General features: G+C 38.4%; 1 protein-coding gene across 5 annotated transcripts in view; it reads right to left on the bottom strand.

Moving 5' to 3' along the window:
• kcnq5b (potassium voltage-gated channel, KQT-like subfamily, member 5b) overlaps positions 1-25,608 on the bottom strand; it is a 127,286-nt gene that overhangs the window by 13,477 nt on the left and 88,201 nt on the right. For all 5 annotated transcript variants that reach the window (XM_061048136.1, XM_061048151.1, XM_061048159.1 and 2 more), the window contains exons 2-9: positions 17,255-17,345; positions 15,432-15,558; positions 10,023-10,198; positions 7,978-8,103; positions 6,772-6,882; positions 5,679-5,774; positions 4,611-4,705; positions 2,560-2,586 (exon numbers count right to left, since the gene is read on the bottom strand). In XM_061048136.1, the coding sequence (XP_060904119.1) occupies positions 2,560-2,586; positions 4,611-4,705; positions 5,679-5,774; positions 6,772-6,882; positions 7,978-8,103; positions 10,023-10,198; positions 15,432-15,558; positions 17,255-17,345 (849 nt within the window). The remainder of the gene's footprint in view (positions 1-2,559; positions 2,587-4,610; positions 4,706-5,678; positions 5,775-6,771; positions 6,883-7,977; positions 8,104-10,022; positions 10,199-15,431; positions 15,559-17,254; positions 17,346-25,608) is intronic.

The raw sequence follows: 25,608 nt of genomic DNA, 5'->3' as shown, positions 1-25,608 counted from the left end.
TTTTTTAACCATACTTCTTCTTACTCCCTGTTTTGTGTTTTATGTTTCAAATGACTTGACAAACTTCTTTTAACCCTGATCCCATACTTCCTTGTACATGTAAGGCCAGTGCAGATCAAGATATTTGATATTTTTGCTTGTTAAGATACCAGCTCTTATGATGTTTTCATATCCTTAGAATCTGTCCAACCTGAGCTAAAGGGTCATGTCTGTCAATAGTTCATAATAATTGTAGAAAGTATTCAAATTGTGCCATAAATCAAGAAAAAAATGTACTTTTAAAAATGTTCAATAAACACAAAAAAACCCATATTGATCAAATGTAAATGTAGAAACATGAACAAACATTTCCCAGAGGTTATTTAAACTGAGCACATTTTGTTTATTTGATATATGCTTATTTTTCTGAGCACATTGTAAATGCAACAGAAATACAGTCCATGTGGCGCAGATGGCCAAGCGGTTCGGTTGCGCCCCATGTACAGAGGCTATAGTCCTCCCAAGCAGGCGGCCCGGGTTCAAGTGTGACCTCTGACATTCCCCACTCTCTCCCCTGATTTCTCTATCAACTGTCCTGTCCAAGTAAAGGCAAACGCCCCGAAATAAATCTAAAAAGAAAAAGAAAAAAGTGCATACATTTGCATATTATCAAATTGTGAAGTAATTTATTGAAGATCTTCAAGCAGTCCAGTTGCCTTTGGATCAAGCTTCAAATTCACCATGACCTGGATTACTGAGAACCTACACAGACATAATTTATTGAAGGTTTTTGAAGTGCTTCATACCATTAAAATCTACAGCATGTTATGTTATGTTCTAGTTTAAAATGCTCTTTGTATTCTATTTTAGATCCATTTAAACATGTTTCCCTGCGCTCTTATCTTGGCTGCACCCTGCTGTCAAGTTTCACACCACATGTGAAGTAACATGATGATGTCATTGAAAAACACACAACAAATAAAGGCTCTCACTATTGTTCTCTTGAATATAAGGATTCAAAGAGGATTATGCAAACAACAAGGTCAAATGTGCGACATGTAAATGTAATAATCCTCTGTGAAGTTGTACGCAGGCTGTGAAGTACACAACAGTTTCTGTTGTGTACTTCAAACTGTCGACCACTGACATTTAGAAGCAGCAGAACAGAGGCCGTCGAGCTGAGGAGAGGAAAACGAACAACTGCAGCAGCATTTGAAAAAAAAAGGTAGCAATTTGGTGACTCAGTACTTCATGTCGATATCCCTCATTTAACTGTGTGAATTCAGCTCGGCCATGGCAACAAGTGCCTGAGTCACCGGTGTGAAGCTGCCAACCTTTAGACAGACACTTGACAGTTCACAGAAGGGAATCATGATGTACATCCATTTCATCTGTTTCAGGGCTTGTTTTTGTCCTAAAGCTTTACAGTACACTTCTACGATATGTTACCCTAAATAACAATAACCCTATGAATGACTTAAATTGAACTGAACACTGTAGCTGTAATCACCTCTGGCTCTGCAATAAAGATGTGCATTTGAGAATGAAGTTCAGGGTTTGCAAAAAAAAAGCACACAGCACAGCCATAGGTTAAGGCTGCAGCTATTCTCTGTAGTTGGTAAGAGGTGCTTTAGATTGTGTGGGATGAATTCTATCCTTGCAGGCAAGGCTGACTGCCGACATGTTCACCTGCTTCACTTTCTATTGCTACCTTTGCAATCTGGTAAACTAAACTAATACTTAATCAAACATCATAACATGGTGGTGGCATGTACAGTGATGTGTTATAGTTTCCAACGCAGCTGAAAAGTCAAGAAGGAGTTTAGTCATGTTTAGGCTTGGTGACAGGTAATGTTTGGATTATTCAGATTTAGCATCGGGTTATTATTAAACTCAAATAATCAAATATCTGTATGTATGTGAAGTTAAGTAATGTTATGTACAGAATGTTTAAATATGGGATGAGATGTAAATATGTCTTGGTGTCCCATTGATTTCTCCACTAGTGTCATAATAAACGACCAGACTGAAATGCTATTTTATTGCTCTGTCATTCGATTTTCTCTTAGATTTAAGTGTGACAGTGACATTGTTGCTTTGGTCAAGGCACTTTAAATTTGCTAATTTCTGTAGAATCATGTTGCATCATTTGTGTATCACACCACTGACAAAAAGTGTAAAGAAACATGGACTCAGAGTTTCATAACTGCAAATACAATATGATCATACTATCCTCTTGTGATGATTTAAGAGAATGTCTTTAGGCTGTTGGTTCATTTTTACTGCTCTTATCAACCTCAAAGTGGAGCAAATTCTGATGAATCCACTTTGCAACCCCACCAAGTATCAAACAACACACACATGTAAAATCAGCGTCAAACTTAAGAATAATATCAAGTAAAGAAAGATGTTTTTTTTTTTTTTGGAGGAACACAAAGTAATCAAATATTATTTCAAGTAGCTATACAGGACAAAAAAAAAAAAAAGATTAGAATTGTTTAGTCATTCAAAGACAACTTTTAAAGTCCTGTTACTGAATGATTGAAGATGTGTGTTTAGTGAAAAAGAAAAGTCACAAACCTTGTGGTAGACTCTCCCTGCTCCTTCCTAGAGTCGACAGAGAAGAAGAAGAGATGAATGAGAAAGCATGAAACTTCATGTAAACAATATGAGTTCAGTGTTTCATCAGTATCTCTGATTGTTTGAGTCCATTTACTGCTGATCACATTAAAGCTTGTTGAACTTGTTGCAGACCACTTTATAATCTGAATCCATTTCACCATAACGTATCATCTCTACGATCTTTAATATACTCTTTAAAGCTGATGTGATGGTAAAATTAAAATGACTGTTATGAAAATATGCAGTGCAGACATTTTAAATAAATTTGCATTGTAATTGAATTTACAATCAATATTTAGGACCGACAAGAATTAATTCAGATCACAGCGATTTTTTTTACATATTTGGGTTCTACATTACATCAGCCAGCAGCTGCAAATTGGCTGTGATTTAATGGCTACAGTAACATTTTGGGCCAAATGTCTATGACAAACATGACCACTAAAAGTGCTTTTTTTTGCACTGCCTGGCTCAGATTGGCATTCTATTGGTTTAAAATATTAAAGAAGTAATCCATACAGATATTTCCCTTTTTGTTAATTATTCTCTTGAAAAAAAAACACCAGAAGTCATTAACATTAATTTTTTACTTTGCAAAACAGGAGTTTCTGGTCTACCTTTGACTGCTTGGATACGTTTGTTTGTGTGACTTTGGTGTTCATTGGGTCAAAACACAATATTTAAGTAACCATCAAAATCCTAAAATACAACAACAAACAAACATTGGAGGCAAAGGTACACAAAAAGCAACCTTTGTCTGTATGGATAAATCAACGTTTTAGTCAATGGAGCTGTTTTTTTTTAAGAGAGTTAAAATCACCTTACTCTTAGACAAAAAGGTCATCCTCTATTCAACAAGAAATGTCCTTCCAAGAATAATGTTTCAGCCATTACAGACTGTTTGACGTTGTGTAAAGACATTTCTCAACTTTTTTGTTGCCTTACAAGTCATTTGATACAAATACAGGTGAAATAAAAGGTCCAGGTCTGGTAGCGTCAGTATTACCCTTTAAGGCCTTTGTCACCAGCTGTTTCAATAATAAAACAGTGTTTTAACTTATCCATTAATAACAAGCATTCTAGGGTAAATGGACTTAAACAAATAGAAACATGCAGGTCGATGCAGACTAACAAGGCAAACTAATGAAGCGCTTGCAACAGGATTTGTCTGAGTGACTGGAGATCTGTTCATTCTAACTGTAGGACTGTGCAGTATATGCTTACAGTGTATTTCAGATCTCTGACTGATGATTACTGACTTTCACACAAGTGGTGAGGTTTAACAAGCCAATATAAGTGCTTAACTGGGGGATCAGCGCGATTTGTGTGTGTGTGTGTGTGTGTGTGTGTGTGTGTGTGTGTGTGTGTGTGTGTGTGTGTGTGTGTGTGTGATAAGCTATCAGCAGCTCAGCTGGAAGTCTCTACTACTCTTTAAGAAAGAGGAGAATCAGAGAAACAGGCTTACCAGTGAACTACTTTATTTCTACCAGTTTAAGTGAGTGAATGGCTCAGGGCATCGGTCCACTGAGGGCTCTGTTTCAGCGGAGTGAAGTGCTGCAAATCAAAAATCCTGATCGGCTAATGGAGGCCCAAAATTTCCATCATGACTATAAATGCCTAAAAAGAGTGAATAATGAAATTGTCAAAATGACTGCAGTGAAAGACCTTGAACCATTGAGCTGTCAAGTCAGTCTCAACGTGGAGAGTAATGTTCCCTGAGATTATTACAGCAGGGGAAAAACTGTTTTTAACCTGTGTGTTTCTTTTGTTATTTCATGTGGAGAATAAAGGAGCGTGGAAATGTCATGTCGTTTGAATGGTTGTGATTCCATTTTTTATAAAAAAAAGACGGACTTTATTACACTTATTAAAAAAACAAACTATTATAACAATAAGACAAAGGAGACATTACGACTCAGTTAAAGAAATAAAATGTACATTACTGAAATACAGGAAGATAGAGTGGCAGAGTAACTGTATACAGCTACAGCTGCCATAGTTGTACCTACTTTGTAGGGCTGCAGGTATGCAACGCCTTCAAGTGAGGCTTCCAGGTAGCAATGGAAACCGAGTTCTCATCAGCCGCATAACTACGCCAAACACACTGCATGCAGAATACACAAAACCAGGAAGAGGAAAAGAAAGTATAAAGATGGTAACCCCCCATCCCAAAAATAAATAAACAAATTAATAAGGGAAGAATAAATAAAAAAAGGTATAGTAGGGAGTCAGAAGGAAAATGAAGAAGAAGATGAGGAGAGTAAAAACAAAAAGGAAACAAATTGAAAAATCTGATTAGTGAAACCAAAAACATGTGTGTCACACGTCTGTGGTTGGCCGAAGGTCAGGCATAGATACATGCCTGTGGGGAGGCAGGAGGCTCTCATAGTGCCGCCACGTGGCGTCCAGGTAGGGCCTGGCGCTGTCGGTGGAGTAATAACGCCACGCGGCCTGGTACAGTACAACATGGAGGATGCACAGGATGAAGAAGAGGAGAAGACAGGAGGGAGTGCAGGTGAGGACACAAAGGAGACGGGGACATTAGAAAAGAAAAGGAGGGAGGAAAGCAGTTGAGAGGAGGAGAGGAGAAAAGGGGAAGTGAACGTAGAAATAGACGAGGAGGACAGGGTGAGGAACACAATGTGGACATGTGTGACGTCAGGCTGGAAAGAAGGGAATGTGTGGAGCAGACAAGATATGGGGGGGGGGGGGGGGGTAGGAATGACTTTTCTAAACTTTTTTCTAAATTTAAAATTTGTGGAAGAGGCCCAAAGAAATCCTACAAATTAGAGCGCTAATCTGCAGAGGGAGGTTGAGGGGGGCACAGGGCAGGACACAGTGAAGCTAACAGGCTATGTGCTTCTTTTCAGGTAGATTCAAGGATTTAAAGAGTCCATGGAGGAGAAGGAGAAACTGGAGAATTATAAATTCATTAAAGGCTTTTTTTTAACAACTGTATATTAAGCAGACAACCACTTCATGTCCATGTTGAGGATTATTGTTTGAACAAAAGCAAAGCAATAAAGTTTCTCATTTTGAAGCCCGAGCACGTCGAGAGAACAGACTGCTGGTCTTACCTGGATGAGGTAGGCTGCTGGGTTTCTCCGTTTCTCAAAGTGCTTCTGTCTGTGCTGCTCCTGGACCTTCAGGGCAAAACCTGAGCCCAGAATACCCTGGTAGGATATCAAGAGAAATAAACACTGGATGCATACGTACACCAACAACTCTAGAGTATCATTGTGATGCTGAAGGCTGCTACAACACTGAAGATCTTCATTATAACTCAAAGAAAACTGAAAAGGTATTTAATATGTTTATTATTTAGCAGGGAGATTATGTAAGCCCTAAAGGCGACTGAGAAAATGAATTCTGGTGATGCATTTTTTCAATCTGATGTATTTGTTTTTATTTCCTGTGTGTATAGCTTGAGATTTAAAAAAATATATTTTTGCTATAATAAGCTTTTTTTAAATTATTTTGTTATAATAAGTCGGGGGAATCTTGGATCTTGTATTTTTTAAAGTTTAGCTTCATATGTCATAACTGAGAAGAAGCTATTCTAGATGTGAAAAACACCAGCTAAAAAAGTAATACGGTACCTACTATCCCATTTGATTATTTCATACAAAAACAACATATAGGGGGCGCTGGTGGCGCAGTGGTTAGTGCGCACACCCCAGGTTCGAATCCAGCCTGTGGCTCCTTTCCTGCATGTCATTCCCCACTCTCTCTCTCCCTGATTTCCAACTCTATGCACTGTCCTATCTCTACATTAAAGGCACAAAAAGCCCAAAAAAACAACAACATATAAAAATAAAAATCTGTGATTTAATGTGTTAGAATTAGAAACTTGCTTTACTGCATGTGAGCTTGCGTTGCTTTGGTTAAAGTGTGACATATTCTCAGTCATTTCAACCTACGTATCAAAAGGTCTGCACATTAGAAGTGCAGGGGAAGAAAGTAGTTAATATTCATTCTGCGTAGTCCTCACAGGTGTGTAACAACATTTTGTTAAACTTCATCTCTCTGCTCTTGAATTGTAGGCTAAATAACTTGGCATCAGCAAAACAGCGCTTCACACAGCGATGTGTCAGAATGACACTGAAACATCTGCTCGCTCTCTGACAATTAAAAAGAGAAAATGATTATATTACTAAAAATCAGACTTACAGCTGGCAAGGCAAAGAAGGAGATGCCCAGGAGAGCGAACCCTGCAGACAGCATCCGTCCTGTCCATGTCTTTGGTGTTTTGTCCCCGTAGCCAATAGTTGTCAGGGTGATCTGTGGAAAAAAAGATCTTGTTTTAAATATATTAATAATCCTTGTTTTAAATCAGTCTTATAAAGCTCCATCAGGGGTCACGACGAAAACATTATAAATCAATAAAACTAGTTATGTAAGACAAAAAGTAAGTAACATTAAGAGGGTTAATTTGATCAACCGGTTACAGATTTCAGAACTCAGTATTCATTTCATTTGACCAACTTCAGTAAAAGTGTCTTCAGTGTGCAGAACTTCACTGAGTTGAGCCACATAGAGGCATGCTTTGAAAAGATGCCTTCAGGCAGTGCAATCTTATCTGGAGGATTAGACCTCTGTCAAGGCTTCACAGCAGCGAGTCTGTGGCCTTGGTTTGAAGCACATTGATGAAACAGCCAGTTTGGTAACATGATGATTTTTCTCTTTAGCCGCTATGAAAACGGTGTTTAATGGAACCTAATGTTTATGGAGGAGCTGTCAAAGATCCGAGGCAATAAACAAACCAATGAAGACTCAGATTTTCATATTTAATGCAGATGAGAAGAGGGAGCACTGCAGGCGTGCAGACAGGTGGAAATCTTTATCTGATGCAAAGAAGTGTAAGTTTGTGTTTTTCTGTTCCAAAGAAACGAGAAAACAAGAAGCCAAACAGCTCCAGATTTTAAAGTCTGGGTGAATGGAATAAAATATCAAGCAGTTCAATCATGGACATTATGATTTTTTTTTTTTACCATAGATTGTTCATAAGAAATGGACTTAGCCCCTGTGACCTCAACTCATCATTGTGAACTAATGTTTTACTCCTCAGGGTGTCTTATAGCAACCTGTCAATCCCAGGTATCCATGCTCTTATTCACGACCTACTTCATCATGTTTCATCCTCTATTACACCTCATTTACAAAATGAACATCATACTGTGGTGCAGAAGACCGAAGACTAGCAATGTGATAGTATAGACATAGAATGAAGTAAAAGAACATTTTGAAGTAGGTTTATGTTCTCATAGACATCTTCACAACCCGACCGTTTTTTCAACGTCTACACCATGTATAGTTTTTGTTGAGTCTTTTGTAGCCCAATGCACAGATTTACTGTATATCCCCCCCTAAACTTACCGTGCCCCACCACAGGGCATCAGCGTAGGTGGCAAATTCCTTGTTGAACTTGTTTTCCACAAGGTAGACGAGGAAAGAAGAGAAGATGAGAACCAAAAATCCAATGTACCAGGCTGTTACAAGCTCCTGCAGAGAGAGGATAAAAGAAACTGTCAGACTGTAATCAAGAGAATTTGTTTAACGCAAAACCACTTAAGAATAAGAATATTCACTGTCCATCAACCTTAATCTGCTTTTCTATAAAGATTGAGGACAAAACGTTCATGAAATAGACTGACCAGGTGATGGAAATGGATTTAAGGGGTGACCTTATATTGAGTCTTTGTTTTAAATCTGCTTCAATCACCTTTTCTCGCCTACACTACAGGTGAAGTCCCTTTTGCTTTTTACTACTCAGAGTGAGAGTTAAAGGTTACCAGACAAGCACTTCCCATCATTTTCTTCTCATAAATGCCACCTGCAGCAGGCGTAGCATGAGATTCTGGTTCCAAAGCACATGTTAAAACATGAAATGTCAATAAGAACACGTATCCGGTTTTAGGCTGGGATCAGGACATTTTGTGTATGTAAAGCTTCAAGCTAAGGTCAGGTTGAGGATGGTTATTGATAGTTCGTATTTTCATGAATTCATTCATCTTGATAATTTTGTGGATATATCTTTAAATTGTGTCAACCATCTCAGAGTAATTCTTCTTTTAGGTTTGTGAAGCTGTAATACATATGTGTTAGAGACCTCATAGCAGCAGAGTTATATTTGGATTGAAGTGTCTGTTGTGAGCAGAAAAGGAAATGTGACTCTGAGACTGAAGAAATGTATATGTCTGATATTTAAGAGTCAAGCTGATGTCTTCTTTCTAGCCTTTTAGAGATGAACCGAAGCAGCCAGGAATTTGTGGGCTGTACCTTCTAGTAGAATATAAGCAACACTGTGAAGATGAAGATTCTGCCAATGATTGTCAATGATTGTGAGATCTTGGTCAGCATTGGTCAGCGATGTGTGTTGTGTTTCTATGTTGTCTGAACACGGCTGAATAAATCTAAGATGATCCACAGTCTGTTTCACGATTTCATCATTGTTCATCTACTATAGAAACAACCCCCACCTAACAGTTATTTTCAAAAAGGAAGTCATTACAACAATGGAATGAGATAATACGGCATCAGGGCTTAAGTTTTGGGAGTCCTTAAAATCACAGCATTTGGAGTGATGCCTGACACAGAGTGTGCATGTTCTCATCTTCAAACATCGATTCGTTTGAACACTTTCTGGATAAGGTAGTGAAACCATAACCTGGATGAAATTATGTAGTTTCAATGACCTTAGCTGACAAACCCTACACGATGGATCTAACTCCTAATCAGTCTGCTTACATAGCGTACTTTAAACAGAGATGGAGCTTTTTGTAAAACATTAAGAGGCTTTTTAAAGTCAGCAGATATATTTTTTTTCTTAAGCTTCACAAATTTGATCCAATTATTAGCGTCCATTTAAAGCTCCTGTGAGGACAGTTTAGTTTGCGTGACTTTTTGTGCTCCCTGTTAAAACCACAAACTGTACAGAACAGCTTTGTTGTGCAGAAAATCTGGACGTTACACTGAAGGTTTTTTAAAATTATATATTTGTAAATTTTATTTCATTCAAACAAACAATAAAGTTAAGAAAAACAAACACACATAAACTCTCAAATTTTGAATGAAAAGGAGCAGAAAGAAGTCTAATCTTATAATATCTGCCACCCTTTCACAAAGCATTAATTAAAACAAAACAAAACACTTAATTCAAAAACAATTAAAATTTAAATAAATTGGCTGCAGGCAAACACAGCCACTGGCAGCCCCATTGTAGGTCCTCCTTACCAATTCATTTTACACCGTACAAAGCATATCACAATAGATTTTTGTTACAGCATCATGAAACAGAACAGCACATCTCAAGGTCAAAAAGTTTCAACCTCATGTTTTGCAAAGCATCACCGAGAAGGTTCATCAGTTCCAAACTCACATTTTCTGTAGCATGTGTTTAACTACCATCTGTGTTATCCCACCTTGCTGTGTGCGTAGACCACCGAGCCCAGCAGCTTCCAGGTTCCTCCTCTACGATCCATCCGCACCATGCGGAGGATCTGCAGGAAACGAAGGCTCCGCAGGACTGAGGTGGCGAATATGTTGCCCTGGCTACCAGCTGACACCACGGCAACCGACGCTATCAGAACGATGATGTCTGGAACGCAGAGACACAGAAATCATCACTGACTAATATTCATAATCTCTGCACATAAAATACTGAATACTGAATGCCCTTGATGTGTTTTATATGTTAAAGGACAAAGTTTAATTGTCATTTGAATAAAAGGTTATTGTTCCTTTATTTTGAAATCTGTGAAGACACAGGAAGCAGGAAACAGGAAGTAGAAAGTGTGTAAACAGAGAAGGAGCATGGTGGTTTCCATGTTGAATCCAAAGTCCTCCTTGGTGTGAATCCTTCAGAAAGCAATGGCTGTAAGTCTAAGTTGTTGTTTACATGTTTGATAGTCTATATTGATACATTTTATGTACATTTATTCTAAGTTTATAGGAGTTTAATGTAGATTTACACTCTACTATTGTTTCATAGCCAACTACTAAACGCAGCTTGTATTTTCTTTTCTAGTTTCACTCCGATTCATTGTCATCTTGTCTACTTTGAAGAAGTAATTAAAGGACCAAGCACGCTCACTTCCTGGCTCTTGAAAAGGAGTTTGGCTGTTTATTTATGTTAACACTTGTGAAGTACAACACATAGAAAGAACAGCGCAGAAGGTTTGCATGACTGTCATGTTTGATCACATTACAAACAATGAACCTCTACAGCTTCATGTAGTTTTATTGTTTTATTTTGAAGTATATTTAAATTTCTACCACCTACAATCAATCTGGTCATCATCATGTACACAAGACTTATTTTATTTCTAAATGTATGCATTGCTGAAAAAAACACACACACATGTAAGTCATAAACAAATTGAACTTATTTTCCAAAACACACCAAAGAGTATAGAAATAATGTGAGTAAAACACTTAGTTTCCTGACAGAGATTATCGATTAGATCTGAAGATCAAATCTCCAGGAAACATTATGTACAAAGTTTCCTCAGCGTTATCTTGTACAGAATCAATACGATGCATCATGTTTAGACTGGATCATTAGAAATGAACATCAGACAGTAAGTCAGTCAATTCAATCAGAACAGTGTTTCCTGATTCATTTCCTTTCTGAAGTGATAACCGGATCCAACCTCCACTTCACTGGGATGACGTATTTGAAAAATCAAGACTGAAAGCCATAAATCTTTCATTTCATACTTTGACATTTATAAGCAATTTAACATCTTGTGTTTACTTTGAACAAGTTCAAACATAAATAATAAACTCAAAGAATATGATTAAAAGATGACAAAATGTCTTCTGTGCCCTCTTTACAAAACAACTGGTTATAAAAATGCCAAAAATGTTTTAACGTCTACTGCCCTCAACGTTAGCTGCTGTGGAACAATGTGATTGACATTCAGTTTAATAAGTCAGGAAACCGTTTTCCTTTAGAAATCCTATAAGAGAGATTTAAAAAGGTTCTTATCACCACACAATCTGCTTTCGATCTTTGTTTTGTTTTCACTTCAAAGCATCACTTTTACAGATCGGCGTCCATTTGTTTACATCTGTTTCCCGATAAGATCCAGATGAGCTCATGCATTTTTATTTATCGATCCTATGATCATTTAAACAGTGTCCTTCACCGTGTGTGATGTGCCTTCATTTATCCTGAAGTGCGTGCATGTTTCAGATTGGAGAGAGTGTTTGTGTAGTTTCTCGAATGCAGCACAATTCTTTTTTTTTTTTTTTTTTAAAACTTCTTTAATCTCAGCCGAGAACTTGAGCAGACAGGGAGCCAGTAAGGATTGGCAGGACAGACGAGAAATATGCTATGTTTGTGTTTTCCAAATAAAATAAAACAAATAAACCCGCAGCTTTCTGGACCAGCTGCTAACATGAACTTAAAGGGCTTTACAGTAGTCAAGTGAGGCTGACACAAAAGCATCTTACTAATATTTATTTCATTATGTCTTTCAATGATTGGCTAGATGGATCATCTCTGTCTCTGCTTCATGTTGCTGCAATAACATCAACTCACTGTTGTCACTTCACTTTCAACAAAGTGATCCATTTTACTGACATAATGTGCCATGGGCGTCCGCTGTACAATAATGTCGAGTTTACTCTCCTATCTACTCTTTGTGTTTGTATAAGCCTCCTGGCTCACACATCGATCTGCTAAACACACACACAGAACAGTGGGAAGAAGTTATTGGCTGGAGCACTACACCGCGTGAAGGATATTTATTTCCACACAATCGATGTGAAATAATCAAGATCTCTGGACTGTATGTCACTGAGATGCTAACAGTCTGTGGGTTTATCATTTACTTTCCAATGAGCACATATAAGTGCTGCATGGCCAACTATATTACTGTTTATGCCGCAAAATCATGACCGACACGTACACAAAATATCAACAAACAAAGGCACAGGCGGCCGTTAAGACCGTCTGAAGGAAGTCGACACTGAAACCACACAAAACAAATGAATAACATTGAACCCACAAAGTAACAAGCTACGTTGACTACATAAATAACAAGCGTTCTCCTCTTTCCCCCCCCTCACTCCTCGCTCAAACAGATCTTCACCTCAGTGACGCACCATGTGAAACTCTAGCCTTATTTAGTTCCCTCTGTGCAGGAGCTTTTCCCTCATAATTAACCACCACTTTCACTGCTGTCCTTCTGCCGAACCCACTTCTTTAAAAGAGAGAAAAATGCTGACCAAGATGTTGCTAATGGCTCCTGTTCCCAACCATGGACCAGTTGACCCATACTGGGGAGGGGGAGGAGGGTAGAAGTCAGCAGTGGCATGAAAAATACATAAATGACCCGCAGCAGAGTAGAGCTTCTTCAGGAGTGGAGGAGGTCATCTTAGGGTCAAATAGATGTATCTACACCAGAGGTGTCAAGTAACTAAGTACAAATACTTCGTTACCTTACTTAAGTAGAAATTTTGGGTATCTATACTTTACTGGAGTAATTATTTTTCAGCTGACTTTTTACTTCTACTTCTTACATTTTCACACAATTATCTGTACTTTCTACTCCTTACATTTTAAAAATAGCCTCGTTACTCCTATTTCATTCCGGCTTGTCATCGTTCAAAAAAACACAAAAAAAAAACAACCTATCCAGATAAATCGCGCCATCCAGATAGAGTGAATTTGATTGTGGTTGGATGAGAGGTATAAAAATATATCATTCCTACACGCTGTGGCTCAGCCTAAGCTTTTGTCCTTAATGACATTTTTTCCCCTTACATTACTTTTACTTTTATACTTGAAGTAGTTTTGAAACTTTTACACTTTGAGTAAAAAACTTGAGTTGATACTTCAACTTCTACAGAAGTCTTTTTAAACCCTAGTATCTATACTTCTACCTGAGTAATGAATGTCAATACTTTCCACACCTCTGATCTACACTCATATGATTGACTTGTTGAACTGCACTGTAAAAACAACTGTCAGGTGACATCAAAATAAATTAAATGAAGTGGAAGCTGGGATATAATATTAATTTGTGTTGGGGTTGCTGTTATAAGGGTACAGTACCTTCAGCTGTCTGATGGATTGAAAAAATCAACAAGGTAATTGATAGGAAGTGAAGGCAGGCCTGGCTGAACAATGCACAGGTGTTTTCATTGCTGAAGCATTTTCTGATTACCTCCATTTTGATTTTTCAGTAGTTGTCAGCAAGTGTGCCTAAGTTATAGTTAAAATGTGTCCAGGACATGCCGGATTTCTTTGATATTTGCATCTTTGGGGTTGTTGAAATAAATATTAAAGTCACTCTGTATTGATTGACTGACTGACTGAAGTTTTTATTTCGACAAAAAGCTTAACAAAACAAACAAACCCACAAAATAATAGTGCAAAATACAACAGAAATATGTAGGTACATGTTCGAAAAGGAGTGGGAAGAACTGTGAATTTATCTAATCCCACCCCCTCTCCATTAATCTTTAGTTAATAATTCAACATAGGCTTCCTTAATGCTTCCACTATGACTCCACAGTCCGAATCAATGCACACAGCAGACATGAGACTGGCAGAGCCATTAAAAAACTGTGTGTTGTATTTAGCGGGCCTGTGAATGATTATTAATAGTGAACGACAGGAGGATCTAACTGAAGTAAAACATATTCAAAAGAGTCAAACTTCCCATGACACCAGTCTGCACATAGCCACACATGCATATTCCTGTCTCTTAATGTCCTCACTTCTTAGCATCATCACCCTTCTTTCTATCCCCCGTATCACATCCAGCCTCTCTTACTACTTTTTGTATTTCTCTTCCCTCCGTGCCAACAACGGAGCGGTGACGATGGCAGCTCGCAGCACCCTGCCTGACCTCCGAGCCCTGCTCTCCCTCCCACCGACATCCCGCTGTATTTGATCCCAACCCATGTCTAAACAGTGGAAAGAATAAAAGCACTTAATGCAACCTCATTACGTAAATGCTCTCTGCTCTTATGAGCCCTGACCACAGCTGAAAATGACACCAGCACACTCTGGTCAGTTAGCGTGCTGTGGTACTGTGCTGACGCCGTAAGGACATGAAACAGTGTTTACAGAGAGGACCGACCACTAGAGGGCGAGAAGAAGAGAGGTCAAAAACATGGAGGAGAGGAAAGACTGTTTGGTTAATCATTTCTTTTATGATTTAAGAACAGATTAAAAAAAGTCAGTATCATCTTTCTAATTTTCTTTATCATTTATAAAGAAATGTATACATACAAGATTGTAAAGATTATTTTACTATCATACTGTTTTTGTCTAAGAAAACAGATGAATAAAAAGTGTTTGCAGGTTTGATTTTATAGTGTTTGTTGTTGTAATACTGATTTTGGCCACAGGAGGCAGAGGTTTACAAAACAGGCAAAAAGGTGAGTTGATTTGAGTTGTTTGTATGGGGGCTCTAAAATTGTAATGACAACATTTTTAGTACCGTTGCAGACCAAACAGAAACTCTAGGTCGGTAAAGATAGTGACATTTCTAAATGAAATGCAACATAAAAAGAAAAATGTATTTCATTGGTTTTTCATAATTGAACATTTCTTTTAGATAAGTCCAAAAAAATATTTTTTTCCATACAGCTATTCTTTTCACCAGTTTCAAATGAGAGGAGTCTTAAGAAACATAAATGATTACTTTGGCAAAAACTATTTCCCACCTGTTGTTAAGCCACACACGTAGAAGAGAAAACAATGCAGCATCAGCTCAGAATAAGAAAAATGCATCAGCAAATGTCTGTTTCTCGCAGGCCTCATGGGTTCTCCCTTAGTATTAAAGAGACTCGTCAAATAGGTGACGACTCACCTATGACGCAGAAAGGCTTCCGGGCAAAGCGGAGGCGTCCTTGCCATCCTCTGTAGCGACAGCAGCATCCTGCCGACCAGATACGGACGATGTACTCCAACCCAAACACCACAATCATCACAAACTCCTGTCCAAACACACACAAGTGATTTGAACAGAGACATTATACATTATTTATCACATATACATCCTCACACAATAATTATACATTATTAATGCAGTTACTAAGTCATTAAAATGGAGAGTTAATTATGTTTCTGTATCTAATAATGTCTATGTTTAGTTGCAAGTACATCAAAATTGTGTTTTTCCCGCAGGTTCCTTCATGCAGAAATGACTAAACTGATTAAAACCCTCTCCTTAGATGTTAGGTCTTAAAGGTCCTTTAACAACTTCAGTTTCTTTAAATTCTATTTTCTATTGTGATTACATCACATGAGTACATTTCCAATGATGTGTAACCATAGAAACATTTTATCATATTCAAGATGAGTGATCAAATTAATGAAGAGAACTAGATTTTTTTCCTTTTCTAACATTTGATTTAAAGGAACACAGCACTGATTACAAATCTATATGTATGATCTTAGATTTGACCTCAGCTGTCTGTTATCAACAGCTGATAACACTAAAACTGATTGCAAACAGTGTACAATTAATATAATAATAACAATTGTATAAATAAATAATAGAAAAATATACAAAAGTGGATAAACAGAGATATTTTTTGCACACACACAGGCACAAACACGTAATATGTATATCAGTTAAAAGCATGCACAATATTTGTACTAATATTACTTTACAGTACTTGAAAGTAAGTGTGATTTCTCTCTTTATGCAACCTCACCGACTACAAAGACCTCAGGTGCAGCATTCGTCCGATGAGACCGAATAAGAAAGAAATGCAGAGCAAATGAAACTTTATCTTACAATAATATGAATGTTGCAAATGTACTGCAAGGAGAAAAAGAGGATTTTCTGGCACAAACTTCACCAACTTGCAAGGTGCATGAAGAGTTAAAGGCTTAGAAGAGGTCAAAATGCTCCAGCAACACTTGTAGTAAGAAGATCAACATTATTAAAAATTTAGACTGAGGCGTTTCGGCTCGTGGCCTTCATCAAGAAACAGATTAACAAACATCATTTAAATAGGGTGGGTACACAATTGAAGGAAAGGTAAAAAAAATCAAAAAGGTATGGACAACCAATCAAATGCCTCCACATATATGTTTATCAGCCAATAGGGCACATGCAAGGTGGGCTGGTTTGTTGGCCAGGTAACATGGAGGTGAAGGGCGTGTCTAACAAAAACAAGGCTGACATCACAACTGGTCAACAGGTAGGGATCAAGGGGATGGTTAAAGGGGGTGGTTAAAAGCCTGCACAAGAGTCATTTAGAATTCTTCTAACAAAAAGAGTAAGAAGAGGTGAAGAACAGCCTCCTTAGTGTTCTTTGCATTTGATTGGTTGTCCCTACCTAATTTTTTTACCTTTCCTTCAAATGTACTGCAGGGGACATTTTGCAGAAGTCAACAGAAGTCAGTTTTGTGTTAAAAGTTTAAACTGTTCTTCTTCTGTCCCATGTCTTTGGAGATACATTGTTAAAGTCAGTTCATGAGCTGGCTTTGGGTTTGCAATTTGCAAAGGGCATAAAGTGAAAGGTAGGGGAAGTAAGTCGTAGTGAAAAAGGTTTCACTAATGAAAAGTGCACGTATTGCTGTTCTGATGTACGTCGCTTTGGATAAAAGCGTCTGCTAAGTGAATTGTAGAATTGTAGGATGTGTTATGACGTTTTGGCTGATTGTTGCTGAGTTTCTTACCAGGATGAGGAGACAGTAGGAGGAGAAGTCCTGATGAGCGGGGATAGTGGAGAACACAGAGAGGACCAGGCAGCTGAAGACCAGGACGAACCTAAACAGAAACATTAGAGAAACAAAGAACAGAGTCAGAAACACAAGCACAATTAGAATCAGACTGAATGACATGGTGGAAAAAAGCTGAAACCACCACAATGACCATCAGATAAAAATCTCAATTTCCACTCCTCACAAATATGCTCTTCATCAGAACTGTCTGCTGCATTTTCCTCTGTGACAAACTCTTGAACTCAGATTTGGCATCACAGGAGGACCAGTACACGCACAACCTGGCAGCACAATCACAGAACTTATTTCCTCTGTGCAGCGAACCATGAGCCACACTATTATTCAATTTCCTCAGATATCAAGTTAATCATGCTTGTTTGTGTAACATCATTTGCGAGAAACAAGCAGTGAAGCTGCCTCTGTTGGAAAACAAGCAAACATCTGACTGTTTCCACACTCTTGACTGTTGCTCCCTCGCCAGGAAACCGTATCTTCATAACCATAACATGTTTTTTTTCCATCACGTGAAGGCATCAGGCCCCTGACGCTAAACGCTGAGAGCAACATCTGTTTTTTATCAGCGCAGATCTCCTCTTAAGCCTGCCCTGTGTACCATCTTTTTTTAAAGTTGTCCAATGAGAGACTTATAAGCAGACAGTTTATTTAAAGTCGTGTCCGGCTTCATGTTTGCACAGGTGCACATTCATCATTTATGGAGACCTTTTGCTGGGCTCTGACCTTTAGGCCTTTTAACTTGTGATAACTGAAACTTCAAAAAGAAGAGACTTCAATCTCAGGTTAGTGGTTTTTTTTCACTGAAGAGTGAGCAGGTAGTGTACAGTAAGTTTAATAAAGAGCTTTTCACTGAAAACAGCTGCCTAATGCCGTTAAAACAACATTATAAGAGGGATGACATTAATCCAGAACAGCTAAATATTCATCTAAAAGTATGACGAGGGCTGCAGATTCAGCTGAGCGTTCTTCTTTTTACCCGTTCCAAAGAGTTGTATTGTTACAACGACGACGTTTCATTCACTGTTGTCATAGAAACATTGATAAAAGCAGCATTACAGTTACAGTTCTTATGTTGGGAGTTCTTGTCCTTTAAATTCTTTATATGTGATTGTTCACACTTAAATGTAATATAAATCAAGTATATCCTCTGAAATTAACTCTGTGAGTCATGACTGTCTACAATGGGTGTAACACCCGAGTCCCACTGTTTGTGATGTTTTCAGAGTTTTCAGAGTCCTATCTTCACTTTGTTTACATCGCCCGGACGGCCAGCTGACTCCTCCCCTCACGTATAAAAGTTGTTTAATTGAGGGACTAGAGAAAAGAAGAATAACATACTGTACTCACTGATTAACTGTGTTTCTAGATCACGCTCATTTCAGGTAAATTTACATGCAGTGTGAAGATACGAGCATAATAAAGATCGCTAGCATTAGCATGCTAACACAACAATGCACCACGAGATGTTTTGGTTTCATGCTGGTGCGCATATAAAGCCTTTAAACATAGGCCCTATGTCTGCATACTTTGGTGTCTAAAAAACACAAGGGGTAAATGATTTATTTGGAGTTGCCCCTGTAGTTTGCGCTCAGCGTCCAGAGCAGAGCGAGCTTTAACAGCGACAACGTAATCTCCCATTGGTATGCTGTCGTCTGTTTGACGACAGAGAAAAAAAGGGTCCCTGCAGAGAAAGACCAAGAGTAAGATACTTATCTGAAACCAAAAACACCCATACAGTAACTTCCTACACTATGGGAGTTGCTGGTTTACCGCCCGAATCGACTGGTAAATTAGCTTGTCATGTTGTGTGACTGTTCAAAGGGCTAAGCTTGGATCCCACACAACTACAAAAAACCAAACACATTTGCAGAAGCTGGCAGCTGCTAGTTGCTAGTTTTTAAAAATGTTGTTGGCTTTAGATTAACAAGCTTGGCAAGGGGCCAGGTTTTTTTTTCAACACTGAAATGACTCTTAATCCAGGTCAGTGATTTGTATCTAAAATCAGGGTGCAGGAAATGTGCAGCTACGCTATCAGAAATACAGCAGAGGAAGGAAGAGGAAGACATTAACTCATGAATCTGTTTACATCACACTCAAACAGAGTTATTGGGCTGACACAAATGTATCTCCTCTAAAAAAAAAAAAAACAGCCAGCTGTTAAGATCTTTCTGATTACATCATGACACGACAATGGAGCATGAACCTCTTCTTCTTTGTTTGTCTTTTAATGTTTTTGTCTGATAAAGTGTGTGTGAGTGCCACATGGAGTTTTTTAACAGGCTGCAACAATGAAGACACCAATAAACAGGAGGATAAGTTTGATGGCTTGACTAGAAGACATGGGAGGCAAGTAAAGCTTCAAAATAAGACAGAAATGTTGAGAATTTAAAACATAATATTCCCAGTATATCAGTGTATGTATGAATAGACTAACAATGCAAAATGAGCTGTTTACCATCAGTCTCCTGCCATTTAAAGGAGACTGAGCATTTTTATAATATGTCTATACTTGATGGATTTTTTTGCAACATCAAGTGCCAACAGGTAGAACTGTGGCAGGGATATTTATTTCAATTCTTGTATAAAAAAAATCACAAAAGATGAAGAATTAAAAACAATTCAGGAAAAAAAAAAGGAAACCATAGGACCATACAAAACCGTGCTCACAATAACAAACACAGAGACAACATCCAAAATAGTGTAGGCCATTCAGGACTGAGGTTTTTTTTTACTGGTTATCTTAAATGTTATCTTAAATTTGCCTGACATAATTCTTCTCCCTAACTGTCATCATTGCCAAAATGGCATCTGCTCTACCCATAATACAGTTTTTTCTAAATTCACAGCTGAATGGATAATAGACTGGGGACTCCTTCCTGTCAGCTCCTTTGTGCCAAATTGACCTCATGTTATCACAGAGCTGAAAGCAAGTCCTTCAAGCTTGAAAATCACGGGTCTATCGTGGCCTGTGTGAAAATGGTGGGTGTGCAGAGGGGGTCAAGGTCCCATAGCCTTTATGACAGTGCAGGACTATGCTGTTCCGACGCCAGTTGGGCCCTCTTTGACATCCTAAAAGTCAATGTCGAGGTCAAAACTTTCCACAAGCCATTAAAGAGGGTGATGTCATTGCATCTCGACGCATACGTTCTCTTCCTGCCCGCGTGGCTCACAGAGCTGCTGGAGGCTCAGAGGAAAGTTAGAGCGTAAAGTATCAAATGTAGATGAGATTTTTTCTACTGTTGATATTTCCAAAGATTTGAATAATAGGGTTTTGCTTGGAAGAAAATATCGAGTGACAAGCATTGTATAGCTGTCAGCCGAAAAAAGCAAGCTCCCCATCCCCCGGCACACCTACGCCTCTCGCACTTACAAGGTTGTCAGACTGAAAATCACACAGTGACAATTGACTCTCCTCATCTGTAGAAAAACTCTCTTTTCTGTTTTGAATATATTGGACTTTAGTCATGATGCCCTGCACTCACAAGAGGAGGAATTAATCTGGAGTGTAGCTTTCCTGCAGAAGGATCGCTCTTCACCTTTGTAAGAGCTGCAGCGACAAAAATTAAGCCGGCTTACACACATACACACATCCACACACACATACACAAACTCAAAAAAATACTATAAAATAGAGACGTCTGTACCTCCACCCTCACACACATCGCACCCTAAACCCCTTTAGAAAAAAAACAAACAGCTAAATGAGTGCGAGGTAATTAGCTATGCTTTCCATAATGTTCATAATTAATTTGTCAGGAAATGAGTTGCAACATGACTGATGTTTACAACCTGCAACTGGGGTATAAAAATAGATCTATGAAGATAGATCTACATAACGACCCCCCTGCAGAAGAACAAAGTGCTGTCCTATCTGGTGATCATGGTCACGCTTAACTCTGCTTTTTCAGAAGCCAAAAAAAGAAAGGTGCAATATATTTAAAAATAGACACAAATAGGAGTTGCAAAAACAAAAAGTTATAAGAAGCAAAATATACAAATCAGACACAAAGAGATGAAACGTAGTTACCGAAAGACACAAAAACTACTTAAAAGAGATGCAAGTAATACAAATATAGGTGCTTTCACACCTGCAGAAATCTCCTGATAAACTCAGGAGATTTCCCCGGAGGAGCTGTATATGTGAACGAAACAGCCACATTTTTTGTGGAAGGTCGAGGGTTCGATCCCCAGCTGGGCAACATGTCCGATGTGTCCTTGGGCAAGACACTTAACCCTGTGTTGCTCCCACTGCTTCGGTGGTGGTGTATGAATGGATTAATGTTGTACTTACTCTCTGATGTACGTCGCTTTGGATTAAAAGCGTCTGCTAAGTGAATTGAACTGAGATAAAAAACAATCACATGGACATGAAAAATAACCACATTAAGATTTAAAACAACTAGAAGAGATACCAAAAAATCATAAAAAAGTAGCAAACAACTACAAAGTGATTCAAAACAAACACCAATAGACACAAAATCTCTGCAGATATGTGAACACACAGAGATTCTTTCCAAGCAGAACTACAAAGAAACACAGCCACAACATGACACAAGTGAAGACTACAAACAAGAAGAAGATGCAAAAAAACTACAAAATCTACCAAAGTGAGATTTGAATCTGGTAAAAGATACACAATGATGCAAAGTGACAATCTGACCACAAAGAAACTCAGATACGTCAACCGACTACAGTGATGCAAAGTGGCCCGAATGACTTCAAAGGGATAACAAGAGTTACCCCCCCCCCCCCCCCCCCCCCCCCCCCCCCCCCCACACACACACACACACACACAGTTCTGTTGATTTCTGGTCATCTCTCAGGGTTGCAGCACACTAAAAGATTTATAATCCTGCAATGATCACATGTGACTGGGTTTCTAATGAGAAGAAGCTCTCACTCACAGGACATGTAGACGTGTCCTCTGAAGCTGTCCATGGTCCTGAACCCATTCCTGCTCCTGTCTTTTGATCCTTGATTCATCATTATGTTTTTTTCCTCAGTCAGACTGTTTTAGTTTTGGATGACATGAAAGCAGACTTCTTCCTTGTGTACGTCAATGCAGTTATAACTATCTCACTCTCATCCTCGGCCGCATAAACCGAGCTGTGCTTCTGCTCCAAAACCACATAATGTTCCCTTTGCCAGTTTACACCAGAACCAAAAAGCACTATTCTTTGTTAAACAAACAGAAGAGCACAAACAGATGGTAATCAAAGTTTTATTTCCAGAAACACACAGCCAAATAAGGAGGAGGCACAATGATTTTTCCCCCCAAAGATTCAGGGCTTCAGTTTTGGAGATGATCCTGGAGCTGTTTTTAAAACCGTGACTACACTTGATGGTACTTTACAAAAAATCTGTTGCTGAATAATACTTACACCTTAAAACAATGAAGTGAGAATGAAGTAGACTTGTGAAGTTGGAACTATTTTGTATGCAACTACAGATTAGTCATGTCATTTCTGATCCTTTTAAAGGTCACATATTATGCAAAATACACTTCACCATGTGTTTCTAACACTAATATGTGTCCCTAGTCTGTCTACAAACCCCCCAGTTATGAGAAAAGTCCATCCTCTCCGTTCTTTGCCTGCTCCACTTTTCAGAAAATGTGAAATGTGTGCTAAAACAGGCTTTTTTAGCCTTAGTCCTCTGATAATCCCCCCAAAAGGGCTGACTGCGATCAACCAGGATCCCCCATGTTAAGTCAGAATGATATGAAAGATAAGTCTAAAGTACTACCATGGGGGTCTTTAGGTACGTCAGTCTAATGATTAAGTTTAATATAGATTTTCCTTTTAAACAAACACATGTTGTTCATTAGAGGGTTTTTTTTGTACTGTGAATTGTACTCTGATACTTTTTATTTTGAATCAGAATCAGATTTATTGACCAGGTATGCTTACACACACAAGGAATTTAACTTTGGTGAACTGTGCTCTCTTATGTACAGGTCCAACATTAAATATCAACAATAAACATAGTAAGAAAAGACTAATATTTACATGACTAAATATGAAACAGTTCAGTGGTGAATAGTGCAAAAGATGCTGAAGTAACATGATAAGTAAAATGCAGTTATGTGACAGACTGGTCAATTAAGATATCAATTACAGTATTTACATAATTAGTGTGATAAGTGTGAGTATATTGATCATTTAAATTAAATAATATATATATACATATATATGTATATTCAAAGTGACGGTTGGTTTAGTTAGTAAAACAAGGCACACACAAAGTTCCTTCACATATTCCCTCCCCCTGTACAGCTGTGTTTTATACTTCAGATTACAGCAGATGAATCCTGTCAACAAATCAGGAATAAAATTCAATTTCTTATAGCGTTTTCTTTGACATGTTTGGTGTTTGAGGGAATAACTGTGTTTGTTCACTGTCTAATAAAGAACAGTGTTTTTGACAATTTCTTGTTTTTGTGTCATTTGATTAGGTTTTGTTATCCCTTATAAACGTACCAAATAAAATGTGACCAAAGTATGTGTTGTTATGAGAATAGTTTAAACTTCAATTTGTGCGATTTTAATGTTTTATGGCTTTGGGTTTCATGTCTGACGCCTTTAGACTTTTAAAATACTTTTACAGGCTTAGAATACCACAGAAAATACCATGTATGACTTAAGGTCGCCACAAGTTCTCACCAGGGAGAAAAACACATCATCCATTTAAAATGTAATCACTCATGGTCGCTCGCAGTCGTAGTCGACCATGCATTGAATGTCTTGAAACATTCTTAACAGTCACGCTGACAATCTGACGCTCTGTTCCAGCAGCGACAGGCCTCCTCTGTGTACCCAGCACATCAAAGGGTTAAATGTTTGACACTGTTGGATAGTTATCACTTGTTTAAGTACTTTACATTCCCCCTTGTCTGCACCCTGACACATATGCACAAACATTGTAAATCTGCAGGACAGCATGTGTTGTGTGTATGTTCTGTGCCGCCTGCTTCCTATAAGCCACAGTGCTGACAACGAGCCGGGGAGAGAGGAGCGTGACGCGGCTACAAGAGGAAAGACGACGGAGCAATAATTCATTAATTCACCTGGGATTTTTCAAAAGGCTGAGCCAGGGATGCAGTTTGTATTTTGTCAAGTAGTGGCAGGTTGGGTTGCATTGTGTGTCTCCTTCCCCCATTACGCTGATGTTATGCATCTCAGTGTGAATAAAAGAGAAAGCAGAGTGAGCAGAGTGTGTTCAGGAGATTAACTCAGTGCATGTTAACCTGCACGCCGCTGGCTAAAACGATGGAGCAGGGATTTTTTTTCATGACGTGTGACTATTGATACAGTCAGGTGCTTTAAGGAGGAGTCCTCTGGGTTTCTTTGTTGATCCATGAGGCTCTTGCTGTGCCTTGTAGTGAAAGCGAAATGGTTGGGACAGGATAGACTGTAAACAAAGAAAACAGAGCTGAAGCTGTTGTATTAAAACTCAGATAGAAGGATATGCAAAAAATGCAACAAGTACACGTCAATGCTTCAGGGTTGAGTTGCAATAATGTTTTGGATTTCTGTTAAGGAAAAGACTGTGATGTGACAAAACATGTTTTGGTTCACATTTTATTATGGTTATTCATAACTTTATCCTATTACCACGGGTTCCAGCTCTGTTTTATTATGTGTTATTTTCAATGCCATGGTTGATCATACAGCTGATCATGATCAAAACACTTGTCGTGACTGTAACTTGCATGGTGATTCGGCTGACTTAGAATCAGACAACAAGAAGTTGATAGAAGGGTCAGAGAGTTAGACGCAGCGGAGGATAACAATGGTGCTCTGATACAGTTCAACTCATCTGAAACATATTGTATCACCCTAAATCACCAAAACAGATTATTTTATAATCAAATACAAAAGACACACTGGATCCAAAACTAGAATAGGTAAGGAAAGCAAAACAAAGATCTGCACACCAAGAAGCTCCCGTTTGAAGGATTTAGTAACATTTTCTCTCTTCCTCAGACTCACACAAACACAGTCACTTTCTGCTCCAAAAACCCCCAAGACTGAATTTTCACGACGCTAATTTGATGTAGCAGTACTTATGATTATTTGAGGTAATTGAAAGTCAATTTATAAGTTGCTGTGAATTTGAATGTCATGCTAAATGCCTTTCTATTGCACATATTCAGCATGCTGGTAGATCTACCTGTCAGCTCCCCTTTTGTGCACTCACTTCCTTCCCCATCAATCATAAAAACACCTTTAATGCATGGTTCAAGTGGTGCACTTCCACTTTCTTCAGTCATCAAAGCCCTTCATTTTCTTCAA

This window comes from Labrus mixtus, chromosome 2 (assembly GCF_963584025.1).
Source record: "Labrus mixtus chromosome 2, fLabMix1.1, whole genome shotgun sequence".
NCBI lineage: Eukaryota > Metazoa > Chordata > Actinopteri > Labriformes > Labridae > Labrus > Labrus mixtus.
Note: the sequence above shows the minus strand (reverse complement) of the source record. Positions and strands in the feature narration are given on the sequence as shown.